The sequence below is a fragment of the Pinus tabuliformis genome, chromosome 3_2 (genome assembly GCF_031772625.1).
Source record: "Pinus tabuliformis cultivar Carrire ecotype Pingquan chromosome 3_2, CPIR1, whole genome shotgun sequence".
NCBI classification, from domain to species: Eukaryota; Viridiplantae; Streptophyta; class Pinopsida; order Pinales; family Pinaceae; genus Pinus; species Pinus tabuliformis.
In genome coordinates, this window is record NC_142302.1 from 755,798,359 (window position 1) to 755,818,412 (window position 20,054).

Below are 20,054 nucleotides of genomic sequence, written 5' to 3' on the forward strand. Positions count from 1 at the left end.
AAACTATGGGAGAGAAAATATGAGATGCCCAGGTCCCCAGAAGGAAAGGTGAGAAGCCAAACCGAGAAGAAAGGCTCTGTAATCTGGAATTTGGCAAGTTCCGGCAGGGATTTGATCAGGGAGCATAGCTTTTGGGAAGTAAGAGGAGGGGATAAAGAGAATTTCTGGGAAGAGGCTTGGCAACAGAGAGAAAAACTCAACAACCAGCCTCTACTCTAAGAGATCCACCAATTCACCAACCAAACTGAGGGCCATACAGTATGAAACTACTGGAACTTGGAATCCGATGGATATTGGAGAAAGTGGAAAGAAAATAAAAACTAGCCAGAAACACCGGTAATAGCCCACTGGGAAATATATGAAAAGGAAATGGCAAAAAGGAAAGTAGCGACCAAAGAAGGGATGGATACTTTAAGATGGGGACATAGAATCAAAGGTATGTTCACAATAGCAGAAGGATACCATCTAAAAGCAGGATACAATAGACACCCAGAAACAAAAAAATGGGAAAGCATATGGAAAACAAAAACATGGCCAAAGGTAGCTTTCTTTACCTGGATCCTGAGCCACGGGAGAGCTCTGACATGGGACCAGCTGAGGAAAAAAGGAATGCAAGGCCCATCAAGATGTACCCTCTGCAGAGAACAGGAAGAGACCATGGAGCATTTAACCAACACTTGGAAAGTCAGTGGCAACCTGTGGAGACAACATCAACAACTTTTTGAAATCAGTGACAGAGACATAAACAACATGAAAATAATGATAGAGAACTGGAGGAATAAACCTTACCAAAACACGATCCTGAATAGGGCTTGGAGACTCTCGATAGGATTCATTCTGTGGAATATCTGGAAAGAGCGAAACCGCCTGATTTTCAAGGAGGCTGGCAGAGAAAACATAGAGATATGGAACCAAATCATACAGACTATCAGAGAAAGCATTCTCACAGAGAGGTGGTATGAGGAGGGTTGGAAAACTAACCCAATAGAGACAATAATAATGACACACCTACAACTAAAGCCAAGCATGACGCACAACACAGCAAGGAAACACCAAACTAACGAAATGGAGGAGGTCAATCACTACAGAAATCCTCAACAGGGGTTCATCAAGTTGAATTTCGACGGGGCTGCGAAAGGAAACCTAGGTGAGGTAGGGATGGGTGGAGTATTCAGAGACGACAGAGGAATGACACTCAAAATATATGCGATGGACTGTGGCAATGCCACAAACAACGAAGCAGAGCTCCATGCACTAAAAAAAGGGCTGGAAATTGCCATAAGGGAGGAATACCAAAAGCTACAGGTAGAAGGAGATGTGAAAATGGTAGTGGATATAGTCAAACAGCTACAGCAAGGAACGCAGGTGGAGAAAATCAGTCACAGCTGGAGAACCACCTGGTTGGTGCAAGAGATAAGTAAACTCATAAGACAGGTAGCCTACATCCTTCCCACCCATGTGAGAAGGAAGGGCAATGAACTAGCAGACAACCTGGCAAATTGGGGTTGCAGGAATGTTGGAAGAACTTTGGATGCAAGTGAGGTCGAGCTAGTCTAGATGGAAGAGATGGCAATCTTAGTGCAACTCCTTGCAAAAGACAAAGGAGGAGAAAGGAACTCCAGATCAAGGAACATCATAGAAAATCTAGAGAGTTTGAGGAGACGAGACCGGGAAGGGGAAGGAAGAGGACAGGTGGGGGAAAGGACATACCCGGAGAATGAAGTGAGTAGACAGGTAATCTGGCAGGTGAAGGAGCAGGGAAAAGAAGGTACAACTCCCGAGAGTATGAGGGCGGTGACGGAAGAGAATGACAGAGAGGAGGGCGGGCAGAAGAATGATAACAAGTGGCAGGAAAAGGACAGCAGGAACACGACAAGAGCAGCCGGGAGAAAGTGCGGATTAATGAGAGGAGATGGCAGTAAGGACAGAAGGGCAGCATCCCGAGATGGGGTGTAGGGATCCGTGTAGGTAATAATGACAGACAGGTGGTAGTAAAGGTAAGGGACTAGAGGGAGAGAGGAATAAAACTTAACGAAAATAAGAATATAGCAAAATGCATGCAGACGAAGATGAGAAAAGCTAGCGAGAGGGAAGGTGGCCGAAGAGCGAAGACGCAGGCGGTAGATGGACGAGGCAACTGATCAACAAGTTGGTATGTAATCCTGTTGCTCCACATCCTTGCTAGGCTCAGAATGATTTTCAGTAGGAAACTAGGAAAAATATGGAACATGCATAAGACTATAAAAAAAAATAACAGAACCCCCCGCGACAATGGTAAAACCAATTTCACAGTGCATCTGAATTTCCAGGGTAGGGAGATCGGGAGGGAGGGCTTCACACCCCGGAAGGGAGAGGGCCACCCTGTGATAGAAGCCTGTAGTAGTCCCCGTAAGAACATGACCCTAGCCAGCCCTATAGGATTTGATGGGAGTGAACCTATAGGAAAAAGGGAAGAAACCTGGGGGGGGGACCCCAAGGATTATAGTAAATCAGGAAATCATACATCTATGGGGGAAGGGAAGGAGAGCCGGCTCCAGGAGAAAACCTGTTGACAAGACAGGGAAACCCTGGGAAAGGTGGAACAAAAGTCCAACCTCATCCGGGGAGAAACCCATGATGATGACAAGAATGGAAAGACCAGGAGCAGACTGCTGCCACGGGAGGAAAATAGGAAGAAACCCAAGCAAACACTGAACCCTCACCAAAAAAAGGACTGGCTCCAAACCCAACATGACTAAAACCCCTAAGGTAGAAAATACAAGAAAGGGAAAGAAAACAAGCAATTGGGAAATTGTTTTGATTCAATATTACAACTCTGATAAGTGCAACAATTTTTTGATAGGTATATTAACATACTGAGGAAAGAACAGTGAACGAAACAAAGAACACCAGGAAGAAGATAGTTGCAGATAGGCAGGGAGCAATATGGCCCCCTGGAGAGGAAAGATAGTAGCAAAGATGGGAGAAGGAACAAGTGGGCCGACCAGGAAAAGAGGAAGGAAGCTAGGCAGTGAACATATGAAGACAATTATTGATGCTTACATGGCAGGGAATCCGTCGGACATTAGAGCCCAGATTGCGAGTTGGGAGAGGGAACTGAACAACAGTATCAAGCACCGGGACATCCCCATGGAAGAGTGAGAAGGCATGGTGCCGGATCCCGGGAATACTCGAGGAAGGCATTCCCTATTCAGGCAGACCATACAGCAGTATTAGGTAATGAAGAACGTGGTGATTCAGGCCATGACCCTGCATCGAGAGCAAATAGCGGGGGAAGGAGCAGAGGCACAGGAGAAGAACAAGGAAAAAGACCTAGCTAGGGCAGAATTACTCGGGGAGATAGCGAAAATTCAGATACAGACCTACAGAAATAACCTGGCCCTGGGTAGAATTGAACAATTTCTCAAAGAGCTAAAGTGGAGAATTGAGCAACAGAGCGAGATGCCAGGATCCAGTGCAAAGGCGTCAGCCCCAGTAATATCCTCGGATGAGGATTAATGTAGTGATCCAGTTTGATATCAAAAATTTTCTTTTGATGAAATGCATTTACATGTTTAATTTTCTTTCTAGAAACAATAGTATAAACAATCAAAATAGTGATGCTAGATGGATAGCAATAAACCTCTTTAAATTTTGGACAGGGTTTAATGCTGACAGGTGGCTATCTGGTTTCCTTCAGGCAGGTAAGCCACCTGGAGCAAATGGTTGTTAAAGTTTTTGAAAAAGAAATATAAATAGAGGAAGAATTGCCAAGTTTAAAAAAAAAAAATTAAGTATAACTTAATAAAATTATTGAATTGAGGCTTATGTGATCCATATTAAGTTCATGAGCAAGTTACATTAGCAATAGATAGTTATAATTATAATTGTATTTAGATTTAGATATATATATTTTAATTTTTAATTTATTAAGTATTGTAAGGGATTAAAAAACTCAAGTATGAAGATTTTATTGTTTGAAAATTATAGGGTTAATATAGATATATGTTATTTTATTATTTTACATGATTAAAAGAAAATTATGTATGTGTAATAGGTTTAGCTTAAGTGATCTAGCTACCTATGTTGTATGCTTCATTTAGTGTCTCTAAGATTAACGGATGCAATTAATGCACAAAGTATTATCTATGAAATGCAAGGAAGTGCTCAAAGGGTTTTCCCATAAAGTTTCTTTTGAAAAAATAAATGAATATGTATATGCATAAGTAAGTATGTATGTACATTTGTGTGTGTGTGGAGAGAGAGAGAGAGAGAGGCCCCAAGGGTTTGATCAATTAGTTAAACATTTATCAAAGGAAAGTTGTCAATGGGGAGGTGATAAGTAAAAGGTTCAAATTCATTCAAGTCCCTAATGGTAGGTAGCCATAACATAATCCTCAATTTGGATCTTTTAAGGAATAAGTTAGACTACAAATTGTCTTTGAGAAGTATCTATATTTGTATATTTGTGTGTTGAGCTAGGGGGGTGGTGGTTGAGCCACCCACATTTTTTCTTTTTGGTGGACTTAATCACATTACCAAGTTATTTCATTGGCTTATAAAAGATAACATAACATGCATGAATAATCATCTAATTATTATTATTACTAAGGTTACATCATTGAAATATTTCAACTTTTAATGATGTGTTATGACAAATATATGCAACAACCTATTGAATTTGTGGTGGAAATCATCTCAAAAGTGATCAAAGTTGATTTAGTCTCAAAACTCATTGGTCAACTTATATACTCTTAAGAGTGTTATATCAATAGATGACAAATTTTAAAACTTTATTTTGTACTCAATATCTAAAATATTCCTACTTTTAATTATGTCTATGACAATTATATGTAACTACCTTTTTTAATTTGTGGTGTACATCATGTCAATAGTTATGAAAATTGATTTAGTTTGAAAGTTTATTGCTCAACTTATACTCTTGGGAGGATTGTATCAATAAATAAAAAAATTTACAACTTTCTTTTGTATTTTTTTATAATTAGAATAAATCCATTTTACTTTTGGTTATTGCAAGGAAGAAGTTAAAAACAAGAAAGTTATTTTTTGAGAAGTGTCTATATATCTATGTGTATTTTTTGGCCCCGAGGAAGTGGTTGAGCCACCCTCCATTCAAATAATTTGAGGAGAAGAGGTAGATCTAATGAATTTCTCCAACATTATGGAATCTTCCCCTCTTCCATAGAATATTTGGATGGAGGGTGGCTCAACTACTAACCACAATAGTGGTTGGTAACCCCAATGGATTTGATCATATATTAACATGAGATGTATGGCTTCCTTGTTATCAACATCCCTTGGTGAATGGCTTAACCAATTGAGTTGACCCCTTGGGTTGTGTGTGTGTGTGTGTGGTTCAATTAATCATCACTATTCTTGTTGGGCATTTAGCTAGTTGCATTTTGGCAAGTGCCTAAGTTGAATTTACTTGAGTGAGGTACATTAGTCTATGTTGATGGGTTTACTAGATATTCCATATATGAATGAATGTGGAGAAGCGTCCCTTGGGCTCTAAGGGAAACCTCATAGGGAAACCCAACGGATGCTTCCTCACATTGATTTGCAAATGACATACCTAATAACACATTGACATAGACTAGTGCACTACAAAAGGGGGGATTCAAACCACACACTTGTTGACACAGACCTAGCCAAATTTTCAACAACTGTAGTGACAACTCACCCACCCATACATGTGACATATCTCTTCAATTTTGAGCATTAGAATGCACATTATTTTTCTTGGCGTAATTAATCATATTATCAATTTCTTACATTGGTCTATTGTTTTTATAAATAGCACAAATGCATGGAAATTCATGCAATTAATCCAATTACCGAGGTTAGATCATTAACTAAATATCTTTTAATCCTTCATATCTCCATTCTTGAATCCATACTTAAAATATTTCAATTTTAAATGATGTACTATGAAAATAATATGTAACTATTTCTTTAATTTGCGATAAACATCATCTGAATTGGTCATAAAATATTCTCATAATATTCTCTTGGGAGCATTGCATCAATAAATAACAAATTTTACAACTTTATTGTGTACTTAATATCCAATATATTCTAAATTTAAATAATGTGTTATCACAGTTATATATAATTATTTTTAAATTTTGTAGTGGATATCATGCTAATAGTGATTAAAGTTCAACTTATATTTTGTTGGCAATATTGTATCAATAAATAAAGTTTTATTATGGTGGAAAGTGTGAGGGGGAATTTTCATCCAAGAGGAATACTTGAAAGACAATATGCAGAACAATTAGGAATTTTTTCCAACAATTTAGTAAAGGCATATGCTCTTATGCAGAGCATTATCCTAACTCATACATTGCATTCAAGACATATTCTTGTTCTAAGAGACTCATTTATCATCCTAAGACTCATTTATCATCCTAAGACATATGCAATTTGGAATAAAGGTTAGAGATCTTAGATTAGAATCCATTCTTATCATAATTAGAACTTTGGTCGGAAAAATGAACTACAAGATTGAATGTTTCTAGTGTGACATCATAACAAAAATGGACTTACTCCCGACCTAATTTGGCTACCCAATTCGGAAAAAATAGATTGTTTTTAATTAACAGACAACTTGTCAACTGGCCAAGTCCCAAATTTTGAGGTTCTCAATCCTTTTGTATATGGTAAATATCTGTATAAATGGCTATTTTTGGATGGTTTTGAAATTGTAAATCATAAATCATAAATAATAACTTACTACAACTCCATGTTACTATAGAGATTATTTACTTATGTAACCTATGTGTGTCAATTTGCCACAATCATATATATATATATTCTTTGGTACTCTACAATTAAAATAAAGTTATCTTAATATTAAATTAATTATTAAAAAATATAAAAGAAATAAAAATCAAATTTTATTATTAAAATTTAAAAAATGAAAAATAAAAAAAATAACCACTAATTCTAAATCTCTTTCAATTTTATATTTATCAATTATAAAAAATGGTGTATTCTAATTAATAAAGAAAATGATTTTTTATGTCAAAATCTGACAATACAATTTTGAGCAAATTTGTGATTTCTTGTTATTTAAAATGCAGTTTTGAATGCATAAATAAATTTAGCACCCCAAGGCACTCTAACTTTAGAAATTAAACAATTTAAACTTCTGATTCTTAAAAATATTTACCATATTTTGAACAAAATTGATTAAAAAAAGTGTTTAGAAAAAATTCATTTCATCTATTAATTAGACTAAAATAAAAAATAAAAATAAAAGCAAAAAATACTAAATTTTATTATTTAGAAAATTAAAATAAATAAAAACTATTATTATAATTTAATTATTTATTCATTTAACGTATTATACATTTCTTCGCTTTGAGTGTATAGTACATTTGCTTTTACTGGTGCAATTATAAATGACAATGTCATCTTTCAACATTGCCAACATAGTCATGATGTGACATTGTCATGATGCAAGGTACATTTGTTTTTATTGGTGCAATTATAAATGATAATGTCATTTTTACTTGTTTTATAGGAAATTGTTTTTTATTTCTTTTAGTTAAATTTTTAGATTTAGATAAAATATAAAATAGTACATTTATAAATGATAATGTCATTTTTACTTGTTTTATAGGAAATTGTTTTTTATTTCTTTTAGTTAAATTTTTAGATTTAGATAAAATATAAAATACTACATTTAGAATTATGTTGATTAGTTTTTTATTAATTTAATAAAAAATAGTATGTTGAGATGCGTTTTATAATTTAGTATTGAGGAAATATGTAGATATAATATAAAATTATATATCGATATTTTTAAATATAAATTTTATAATTAAGTGAAAAGAATCGAATCTCAATACGGAGCGCGCGCGTCAGGACGGAGAAGCCAATCACAGAAGCCATGGCTGTCTGTGTCCAATAGCCATCGGTCCAGGAGATCAACTCTCATTCGAAGTCATTCTAGCCGATGAACTCTCGCCAATAGTATTTCGCCCTGTTTCGAACATGGCGTTTGCATGTGCTTTGCCCACAAGCGGGCTTTGCAGCTCCTGTTGATTATTGGCGCCCTGCATGAAAGCGATTATCAGGTGGATACATCTCGCTTCTCTCTGCATGGTATCCGTCACCTTTCTCACATAGGCCCCACGTCGAGCAGGGAACGTGGCACAACGTCGTCTCCCTGGTCATGCATGGTTCAGGACACTTGGTGTTCAGCTCTTCCTTCGCTCTTTCTATTTTAACCTTTCCTTAGGGGTCTTTCCAGTTTCCTCCTCTAGCCTCGTGGGCTGGTGGCTCATTTTCTGACTCTCAGCTCTGCTTCTCCTCCTTCTACGTTTTCATGGTGATACTGGTTTTCTCTGCATGGTTTCGGCTCTCCGTCCCTGGCGTCTGCGCGGCTCCTTTCATAGGTTAGTGAGCTTTCTATTTCCCAATACTTGCACCTCTTTTCAAATATAGATGAATTTTGTTAAATAAAGGGTATGTTTTATGCTTATTTGAGGATGACTTATAACAAAAGGATTATCTATTATTAGTTTTCTCTGGTTCAAATTAAAATCCTTCAACTGATAACTCCCTCAGCCGTAACTGGTATCCTTTGGTTTCATTCCTGGCTTTGGGGAGCCTGGGTCTGCAGCGTAGCTTTCCTTTTTCTAATCTAGGGGGGAGTTTGGTCCTGTAACTGTCATCTTCCTGAGTTGATTCCCTTTCTGCTTTAGGTATAAAATGTTAAAAGCTCTCCTTAACAGAATTAGAGCTTCCTTTTACATATACAGTCCATGTAAAGATATTCGACTTCGTGTAGGAAAATGGTGGTGTGTCTTTCAGTTTTATTGTTGCTGCTTTGACTGCAATAGTCGATCTGAAGCGCAATAGTTTCTCTACCCCCGCCTTCGAATCTCTTTGGGGCTCCTGGGACTTCTGGCAACTTTCCCAGCATCTGAATTCAAATCCCATTTCCGGCGACTCTTAATTGAGCCTCTGAAATCCATCAGTGTTTTCCAGGCTTTTCTCTCCTGCACCATAAATGAACCAACCTCCAGTTTGTTCGATCATGGCCTTTCGGCGGCTGGCTATCGTCACTGATCACTCCAAAGTACAATTCTAGAGTCTTCCCTATCAAGTGACTATCCTTCTCGCCTGCCAGGATCTCTGGAGAATGATCTAATCCTGTCCTCTCTCTAGCTCTTTTCCAGTAGAAGCCTTATTGTCCAGGTATCATTCTCCGTCGGTGACATTCCTTGGGATCTTCCAAAAGCTCGGGTGGTACGGGGGATCCCCTTTTGGGATTTTCCTTCTGACTATGATGGCAGAAGATAGTGACTCACCGGCCACGAAGGCTTTATTCGCCGCGGCCATTGAATCTGAATCAGCACGTAATCTTGCCAGTGGGAATCCTCGCTGGCACAACACGTTGTCTGATTTGCTTCCTTCTGGGTTATGGGACCCTCCCCTCCTGGGGAACCTCGCCTCTCACAAACATCTGAAGGGCCGTTACAAGCATAAAGCCCCTGTCAAAACGGTTCCTCCCCCAAAGGCGGTTTCAGTTTTCGGCTCTTCTCTGGTGGAGCGCATTGAGAGTCTACAAAAGAATGCTTTGGTTGGGAAATGGTATTTCCCGGAAATGGACGAGGCCCAAATGAGGAGCTGGATTTCAAAATCTTGGACCCCCATCATAGGATACACTCCAATTATCTCTCGCCTTATGAAAGATTGGTTCTCATTCCACTTTCAAAAGGAGTCTGACCTGGAGCTGGTTTTGAACAGACCTTGGGTCTCAGGCAGAAGCTTCCTCTCCCTGTCAAGATGGTACCTCGGCTTCGATCCTCTCAAAAATACTCCCTCCCACAGTATGATTTGGGTAAAGCTCCCCAATCTTCCGCTTGAACTTTGGACGCCGGAGATCCTGGCCTTAATCGGAGATGCGATTGGCAAGTTCATATATGTCGACCCATGGGTTAGAGGGGAGAAGGACAAAAGAATCGCCTGGATTCTCATTGAAAAACCATACAAGGGGGGCTATCCTGACCAAATCGAAATCTCTTGGGATGGTTCAAAGATATGTCAAAGGCTTGACTTTTGGGGTATCCCGTTCCGATGCTCCTCCTGCCATCGAACGGGACACCTCATCAGAGACTGCAGATTCCGTCGCCACAGGAAAATCTCTCTTCCCTCGGAAAAGGTGAGGCAAATGGACTCTAACTCCCGCTCTGATAACGCCAGTCCCTCGGGGAATCATTTCTCTTTCAAATCTACAGAGATTCGATGCTCACAGGAAAATTCTTAGAATAGGCCCGAGTCGCCTAACTTTGCAGAGTTCAAAAGCCCCCCATTATCGGCTGGGATTAAAGAAGCAGCTCCCTCCTCTCCTCCGCTCATGAACATGGCTGATTTCTCTAGCCCCCTAGTCCTGGAGCAGTTCGAAGAGGATGCGGTTCCTCCCCCTCCGGCGATGAATGCAGCTGACTTTGTAGTGGGATCGCATCCCATCCTCATTTCCTCTTCCTCGCCCTCTCCAATTAAATCACCCTCTGCCATGCAAAAAGGGAAAGAGCCACAGCTGACCCCGACCCCGTTCAATTCTCCAACAGACTCCCCGGTCAACAATTATGACAGCGATATAGACCTTCTTCTTAATCGTCACCCTTCGATCCTCGAACCGCTGACCATCCACAAGCCGTCCTTCCCCATCATTAGTCCCAACTCTGCCAAAAATATCACTGTAAGGAAAAAGCATAGAGGTGGGAGTCGACATTTCAGAGGCAGGACGATTGCCTCCGATTTGGGTGTCACAAATCTCCCCCTGATAGATGTTCCAATTCTGGAGTCATCTGCGCCACAGCCCCTTAGAGCAAGCACGGCTGGTCAGCCCTCAAAATGACCTTCCTAATTTCATACAACATCAGGGGCCTGGGAGCCGCCCCAAAATTTTTGGCTCTGAAGGAGACTCTCGTTTCTGCTCGATCCCATATCATATTTATCCAAGAGACAATGCACTCCAGCTCGGTGTCTTTGGATTTTTTTAGAAGAATGTTTCCAACATGGCACATGGCTGCTACAAATGCAGAAGGCCTGTCTGGTGGTCTGGTGGCTATGTGGGACCCGCTCATGGTCAAAGCAAAGGCCTTCAAGTGCAGCGCTGGAATTCTTATTTCGGCCTCCATCAGAGGAAGACCACAAATTCTTTACATGTTGAACATTTATGTGCCCTACAGGAACAGACTTCCATTTTGGGACTCTCTGTTTAACTCGGAAATTCTAGACATTAATTCTTTGCTAATTGCAGGTGATCTAAATCTGACTCTTAGTCCGGAAGAATGCTGGGGTCAATGCAGATCAGTGGATAGAATGGCTGACAGAATGAGAAGGGAGCTTTTAAAAAGGGATCTCGTCGATATCATTCCAGAAACAATGACTCCTACATGGGACAATGGTAGGCTGGGCTCTGCCTACATAGCAAAAAGAATTGATCGCTTTCTGTTAAACTCTAGCATTATTGAAAAATGGGCAATGCCGACTGCAAAAACTGGTGGGGACTTGTCCTCGGATCACAAGCCCATCCTCCTGGACTGGGTGCACACCGAGCGTAGGATGGGCTACTCTTTCAAGTTCAACAGTATCTATCTACAGGATGAATCATTCAACGAGCACATCAAGTCCTGTTGGAGAGACATCAACCAAGCCGAGGACGCATTCCTATATACTTTTCGTGATAAAATCCAATTGCTGAGGGAGAAAGCAAAGACATGGCAGATAAAAAAGAAGCGAAAAGATTCTCAGGATCTTCATGACATTAACCAAGAAATTAGTCTTCTTGCTTCCACAATTCATCTTAGTGGCCTGTCGTTTGACAAGAAAATTCATATCAGATCCCTGGAAAGAAAGAAACAAGATCTGCTTAAAAAAGAGGAAGCAACTTGGAGGTTAAAAAGTCGAGCAACTTGGCTCAAGGAGGGGGATAGAAACACTAGATTTTTTCACAACTTCACCAATGCTCGCAGAACAAAGAACGCAATCTGGAAATTTGAGAATGGTAATGGAGATCTCCTTTTCTCCCAACAGGAAATATCCGCAGAAGCCACAAGATTCTTCAAGGAGCAATACAAAAGGCAACACAGTGATCTTAATGATATGCTATGGGCAGTGGACCTTTTACCGGTCATGTTTGATGAAGCTGCTAATGATGATTTCTACAGGCCTATCATGGAGGAGGAGCTTTCCGAGACTATCAAGAGTTTCAAAAAAGATAAAAGCCCAGGGCCAGATGGTTGGCCGGTTGAATTTTTCATTCATTTTTATGATCTCTTCAAAAATGACTTGCTGGGCATGGTGGATGCCTCTCGCCTCTCTGGAAGCATAAATAGTGCTCTATCGGCCACCTTCATTGCATTAATTCCCAAAAAAGACAAATATTCATCTTTTGGGGACTACAGGCTGATCGCTTTGTGCAATTCGCTTTACAAGATCATTTCCAAAATTATTGCAGAAAGAATGAAGAAAGCCCTTAGCTCATTCATAACAAAGGAACATCACGCTTTCCTAAAGGATAGACTCATCCTGGATGCTGTCGCCATGGCTCAGGAATGCCTTTTCTCTATCTGCACCAAGAATATTGATGCTGCAGCTCTCAAGATCGATCTAAAAAAGGCTTTTGACTGTGTGGATTGGAGCTTCCTCAGAATCCTCCTTGCAAAAATTGGGTTAAGGCCTCCGGCAATAAGCTGGATTATGGCGTGCGTCGAAATTGTTCACTTCTCTGTTATCATTAATGGAATTCCATCTTCATTCTTTCAAGCCGAGAGAGGGCTTCACCAGGGATGCCCTCTCTCCCCCCTTCTTTTTATTTTGGTGATGAATTGTCTTAGTACTCAGATCAATCATGCTGTTGCTGAAGGAAGATGCAAACCAGTCAAGATATGCAGGGACATCTCTCTTTCCCACAATCTTTTCGTCGATGATATTTTAATCTTTGCAATGCTGTGCAAATCCACTTGGGTTTGTCTTTTTGTGCTCTTTCAGAAGTTTCAATCCGCCACAGGCCTCAAGATTAATAACGGGAAATCAGTGCTATATCATAATGATACAAACCCTGTAATAGCACAGTGGATTGCAGATCGTTTTGGTATTAATCTTGCTCTGATAAAGGACGGTTTCACATATTTCGGGTTCCGCCTAAAAGCGAAGGGATATCGCTGCCAGGACTGGCTTTGGTTGATAGACCGTTTCTACAATAAGATCTCAAGATGGGAAATGCGTTTTCTGTCCCTCGCTGGCAGATTCATTTTGGTTCAGGCGGTGCTCTCCCAACTTGCGGTGTATTGGGGCCACCTTTTCCTTCTTCCGGCTACCGTCACGAAGAAAATGAAGTCCATTGCAGCTAATTTCATGTGGGGTGGTCGATCGTATCAGTCTAAATTTCACCTTGTGAAGATGGATCTAATCACAAGTCCGAAAAAGAATGGTGGATGGGGCCTTCTAAACATGAAGTTTTTTGGAAAAGCGCTTATCTGCAAATCTCTACACAGGGGCATATATGGGAATAGTCTGTGGAGCACTCTCATCAATCAAAAGTATCTTAAAGGCAGAAATATGGCATACTGGTACAGAAGGTCTTCTCTCGGCATCAGGAATGGCTCCCCCATATGGCTCAGTTTCAGAAAGATCCAATCTTTTTTCTTGAAGAATTTAAAATGGACAATTTTCTCTGGCTCATGTGTCCTCATTGGTATAGATCCTACCCTATACAACTTAGAATCCATGGTCCCTCCGGCTTTACTCTCCTTTTTCCACTCTAGGGGCCTTTTTACCTGGAACAAACTTATAGATTCTTGGTCCTCTCTAGAACCTATCTGGAAAAATGACCTACAATTAGCCATCCCTCCCCCTCTCCGCCCTCTATGGCTCTCATTCACTAACAGATTCTCTCACCGTGGGATCCTTCAACTGGGCACGAAGGATGAACTGATCTGGTCCCCTGATAATTCAATCCATCCCATCTCTGTCCGGAATCTCTACTCAGTCCTATCATCTGATTTTCCTCCTTCCCCCTCAATCTTTCCCGTCAAGCTCTGGAAAGCCCCCTGCCCTCTCAAATCTATCCTTTTTTCATGGCTTCTTTTCTCCAACAAGAACCTCTCCTGGGAAGTTCTTCAAAAGAAAGGATGGCATGGTCCTGGCAGATGTCATCTTTGTCTAGCTGAGGTGGAAACGAACAATCATATGTTCTTTCAATGTGCCGCCTCCTCTGCAATCTGGTATGAGCTCTCCTTGATTTATGGTTTTCCTCACCGGTTGTTTTCCTCTATACAGGAATCTTTCTTATGGTGGGGCTCCCAATGCCCCAACTGGCATGCTCTCTTCATTCTAACCTGCTGGCATATCTGGAAGTGGAGAAATGGTCGTATTTTCCAGGGCTGCTATTTGCCACTTGACTCCATTTTGTCTACAATTTCGGGGTCCATGCCTACTCTGGACTAAGCAGGCCCCCTCATGTTTCTTATAAGTTTCTCTGTGTATTCTGCATATGTTCCAGTTATTTAGAGTCATCCACCGCATGTGTCTATATGCTACTTTTTAGAACTTTTTTGCTACATTCTGAACAGCATCTTCAGATCTTTTGGGGATCTTTTTTTCCCATACACAAATGATTTGCTCAAATGTTTTTGCTCTATTGGCTGAGGCCTTTCTCTCTCCATGTATACTTGATCATTATATGCTCTTAATATAATCTATATTGCTTTTTCTCTCTGAAAAAAAAAAAAGAATAAATAATAAAGTTGTTAATATTAGTGGGAAAAATGAAGAATAATTCGGTAAAGGTGCGATGCTTCTCATTTACCTATCACGAGAAAGAATAACAACCTCCCAGCCCCAAGGGCTCCACGGAATTTAATAATGGTGAAAGCAATAGGACAAGGCACAATATATCGAAAATAAAAAAGAAAATGGCTTCGCCAGCATGGACCTTCCTTCCTTCGTCCACATTACATTGATTTAAAGACCCTTCCGTATTCCTAGGATTCTTCGCACCGCCACTCCTCTCCGCCATTACTAAAAAATTCACTTGTTTTTGTCATTTGAATACATGGACGTCACTTGATTTACCAAAGGGGATGTAAGAGAAATTGATTAGGTCTGAACTTGTCCTCAACTTGTCCAACTTTTCACTATAGATTGAAAATATCAAATCAAGCTATAGGCTTTTGTAAATAATTGTGCCAAAAGGCACTTTCCAGCCCAATATAGTAGAAATGTTTTAATGCCCTGTCATGTTAAACATTTTGGCTGCATCGAATTACATAAAAATTAAATTAAATTAAAACATAAAATTAACAATTATTTTTATAATATAATTATAATTAATAATTAAACTAGCGTAGATCCATCTTAATTTCGGATCTACCAAGCATTGAGAATGATCAAATATCTTGAGATGAAAACCCCATTTAGAGTGAAAAGAGATTTGATCCCTCTTTACACTTGGTAGATCTAGAGTTAAGATGGATTTAAGCTCATATTTAGAAAAAAGAAGGGAGAAGAAATTTTTTAAGAAGATAATATAATAATATATTAAATATAGATATTAATTTTAGAAGTTTGTCTCTTTCCTAAATTATTTAGATGGAGAGTAATTCAATCACCAGTGATAATAGTTGTTGATAGTATCAATAGACACAACCCAATTTCAATATGTGACTTATGACCTCTCTATTGGCAGCGTACCTTAGGGAATGGTTCAACCAATTGACTTAACCCCTTGGGCCGTGTGTATATGCATGCATCCATGTGTGTGTGTAGTTTAATCATTTGTCTATATTCTTGTAGGTAATTTAGCTAGTTTTGTGCTGACAAGTGCCTAATTCAAATCCCCGTAGATGAGGCACACTCTATGTTGATGGGTTTATTGGGGACACCAACTACTAATGAATGTAGGGAAAATCCCTAAGGTTATTTGATGGCCACAACAGCGTGACCCCTCTTATTTTGTTTAGATAAACAAAAGGAAAATACATCTCCTACCAAAATTTTGGTTTAGTGCCTAATCTACAACTATTGTGAGACTACATAGGTTTAAGTGTTAGATCTTTATTTTTTTTTTATTTCTAAGAGGGTCTATCATTGTTCATGATCCTTTTTCTCTTGCACTTTTAGATATTATTCATTATGCCTTTGATTTATGATGTTTCACTTTAACCTTTTGGAGTAAGATTAGCATGTTTTCTTTTGAGCCTTTTTCACTAATTAGCTTAATGCATTTCAATGTATTTTTGATACTCTTTGATTGCATGGTTTAATGCTCATTTTTATGCCATGAAGGAAATTTTTATGTGAAGATGTGATAATTGATTATGCATTCTTTGTGCATAACCCAAGATTATCAACTCACCACATCATAAAGGAATGAATGGTTGTCATCTATAAAGTCTCATGATCACTTTTTTTTTTTGCTTGCTCATAATTGCATCGATTTTATTCACAATTATGATTCAAACAACCTAGGGACATAAGTATAGAAAGGTACAATAGAAGAGAGAAAGAAAGCATAGCAAAAAATCCTCAAGAAAATGCATTTTGGTCACTCTCATATGCACATTGAGATATTGGAAACCCCAATTTTTTTTTGCTAGTATATTTAATATGTATGCTTGTGGGAAACCCCAAAATTCCAATGGAAACTTCAAATTTCATTTGAAATCAACTTCCCACAACTTCACATGTTATCCCAACATTTTCTCTCACCATCCGAATCACCTAGATCAACAATCACAAAAGACTTATGCCTAGTTCAATCCATGGCCAACATCCTTTCTTTTATAAAATAAATGTCCTATAATTGATCCAATCAAACCAATTTAATAACCCTTTTGCTTAATTCAACAACTAGCCTTTCTCATCTTGGCATCCAAATTTTCAAGATTGATAACTCTAATAAGCCATGAGTCATTACAAATTGTCTTGAGATTTAACTAATAGAAATTTAGGTCGTCTGGATTTTCCATTTTCTTGGAATTTATCCCATCTCCCGGATCTATATGCCATGTTGACAACCTCAACTTCTCGAAACCCAAACATTGATTACCTACTTATCCACCTACAATGGCCCCACACTGACATGTCACTTGCATCTCTGACATATCACCCTAAATGTGGCTCTAACATCTCATAACATGTGTCAACTGTACACCCAAATTCACACAAGGAATGTGATGTGCCATTCCAAATGGTAGCCTATGCATCATTCTAATGTGGAAGTTTGGCATCTATAGTATCTTATGTGGTGTTCCACATGTCCTTTCCATCATGTCCTATAGGATCTAAACATCCATGTTTTCACTTTGCAAGCACTTTAATTCACCTCCTAGATCTTGGATGTGAAATTACAATGTCCTTTATTAAAATCTCGTGTGATAACTTTTATATTTGAAAAAAATCAAGTTTGACATTTCTTATTTCACATTTTATATTTATATTTTTTATTTTCTTTCATTTTATTATTTTCATCATTTTCTAAATTTATTATGTGTGTTACTTAAATTCATTTAGCAATTATCATGTTTTTAATTTTAGTTTACCTTGGTTCTACAATATTAGCATCTTCCTATTTTCAAAAACGGTTGGATTTTCCTCTTTTCCTTTTTAAATTTTTATTTCAAATTTATTTTTAAAATTTGTTTTATTTTTATATTTTTACTTTGTTTTTATTATTTATTCGGATATTTTTGAATTTTTTGAATTATTTATTTATTTGGAAATTTGACATTTGGATATCATTTTTTTTTTTTTTTTTTTTTAAATAATTGGAAATTTGGACATTTGGATATCATGTCTTTGTCTTCTTTTTGTTGTTTGCTCGATGCAGATTTGTCATTTCTTTTACGAATTTTAGATTTTATGGATTTTCTAATTTTATTTATTTTATTTTAATTTTTGTTTTTAGCATATACAAAATATTAATCTAGACTCGTTATGGTGGTGGAAACACATATGGAAATTGAAGAGTCCAACAAAAGCCAAATTGTTATTATGGTGTTTACTTGAAAATAAATTTCCTAGCGGAAATAATCTTAAAAAAGGTCATTTCATGGTCCATCTTAATGTGCTTTATGTAAAGAAGTGGAGGAATCAGTATATCATTTGTTTATTTCTTTCCTTCAACCACACATATATGGAATCTAATCTATCAAGCTCTAGTTGTTCGTTTCAAGTGGCAAGCAGAAACATTCAATAAAGCATGGAATAAGTGGTGGAGTGAGGCCTCTCCATATAAACTATGGAACATTCAATTTCTTATATGTTGGGGCATTTGGATTGGGAGGAATTGAAAAAAAAATCATAATATTGATTTCTATCCAAATCTGATCGGTGCCCAGGTGATTGCGATATATAATATTCTCCCTAAGGACGATGAACAACGCAGAACCTCTGCAGTTATTCCAGAATCCATTGTGTTTGGCCAATTTAATGTCTGTAAATTGTCAATCATAAATTGTCAACCAGGGTGCGTAGACTGATGAAGTACAGGTGCACAATATGTGCTAGAAGTTATTCGATATGTCGTTATGTATTTGTTAGGATCTAAACTTAAGATGAATATGGAGGTGGTGTTTTTTAATTATATTAGTGTTGCAATCCTTAAAGTTGTTAGCTAATTTCTTAGGAGTTATTCTCTATCTAATTAGTTTATGGATGATATGAGAGTGATCCTACTTGTATTAGACTGTTTTGGGATTTTTGGTCTTGAATCTTTATGTTGTAGCTTCTAATTCACTAAGTGAAAAAAGAAAAGTATTCTATCAATTGTGAAGAAATATTGTGTGAACTCAATTGGTTAGGAGAAAACTCTCACACTTTTACTTATTCAATTTTCATTCAAACAAGATATTTCAAACAAAATCTATACTATGAAGTAAACACATTTGAATTATGCTAGATAATAAGCAAATGAAGTAACCATGTTGTACCAGGTATAAAGAAATTTAAATAACATATTAAACTAGGTATGAAGCAGATGAAAGTACTTATGCAAATAACGATTCATTAGCAAATTCATTATGTTGCATTTTCACACAAAACATAGTATTCAAGGAATGAAAAGAAATTGAATTGCAATTGGTTAAGACCTGTCACTGCTCGTAGGGGCCCTCCACAGATTAGTTCATAATCTCTAATCAACGAAACACGTACACACAAAACCAATTCTATTGCTGGCAAACGAAATTCACAAACTGTTTCAAAATTACATCATCCAGCACGCACCAAATCATAGTGCAGCCATAAGTTTTATAACAGGTCTCTAGCATAACAACATGAGTAATTTAAGCCTAATATATTTATCTTAGCTAAACTATATCGCTAAATCTTCGATTTTCTATTCTGAAAGCAAATTGATAAGATTTCTATTGAACTCGGATTCCATTTCGGCGATAATCCTGTAGTTGACTTGGGGTTTGACCATGATCTCCTGCGCTTATCTTAATGAACAGTTTCAAGGGGATAGGAAGGGATCCACGAGGAAATCATTCCCTATCCATATGCATCCTTCGCTGCTGACTTAGAGCTTCTAAAACTTGCGAACGATGGAGACAGCTACAGAAATTTGGAATAGCTGTGGAAACAGACTGATTCAATAGCCAATTGCATTCTTTAACAAAACAATAGGGTATAAAGTCAAACATGAATAAGAAGACATATTATTGCATACCTTCATCAAAACCTGGTGGATATGGCTTTATTTAGGTGGTAAATATATAGGAAAAGAGAGGAATATTAGGCAAAAAGGGATGTCATGGTAAGACAATCTTCGGACTCTACATTCCCCCAGACTAGAGATTTTGTATGTCCTCATACACTTCTTCCTTGTCAGTCACTTGTGCCTCCTGCTTATCACCTCCAAGTTTCACTGTTTTCTTCTTTTTGGCAGTTATTGGCATTCTAGGTTTTCTCATGAGAATTTTGTATTTTAAGCTGATAATCTCTCTTTGCATAATTCTATTTTCCTTCTTCAGCTTTTTGTTTTTCTTATACCACAAGCTTAGATGAAGGATGAGATTGTCACTTTT

General features: G+C 38.1%; 1 protein-coding gene across 1 annotated transcript; it reads left to right on the forward strand.

Annotated features, from left to right (window-relative positions):
• Positions 1-9,301: 9,301 nt before the first annotated feature.
• On the forward strand, positions 9,302-10,282 carry LOC149182809 (uncharacterized). The gene has a single exon (XM_089414687.1). The coding sequence runs from the start codon at positions 9,302-9,304 to the stop codon at positions 10,280-10,282; it is 981 nt and encodes a 326-aa protein (XP_089270813.1).
• Positions 10,283-20,054: the final 9,772 nt, after the last annotated feature.

What these genes read in the sequence shown, in the direction of transcription:
- LOC149182809 (XM_089414687.1), top strand. Translation starts at nt 9,302, where the DNA reads ATGGCAGAAGATAGTGACTCACCGGCCACGAAGGCTTTATTCGCCGCG.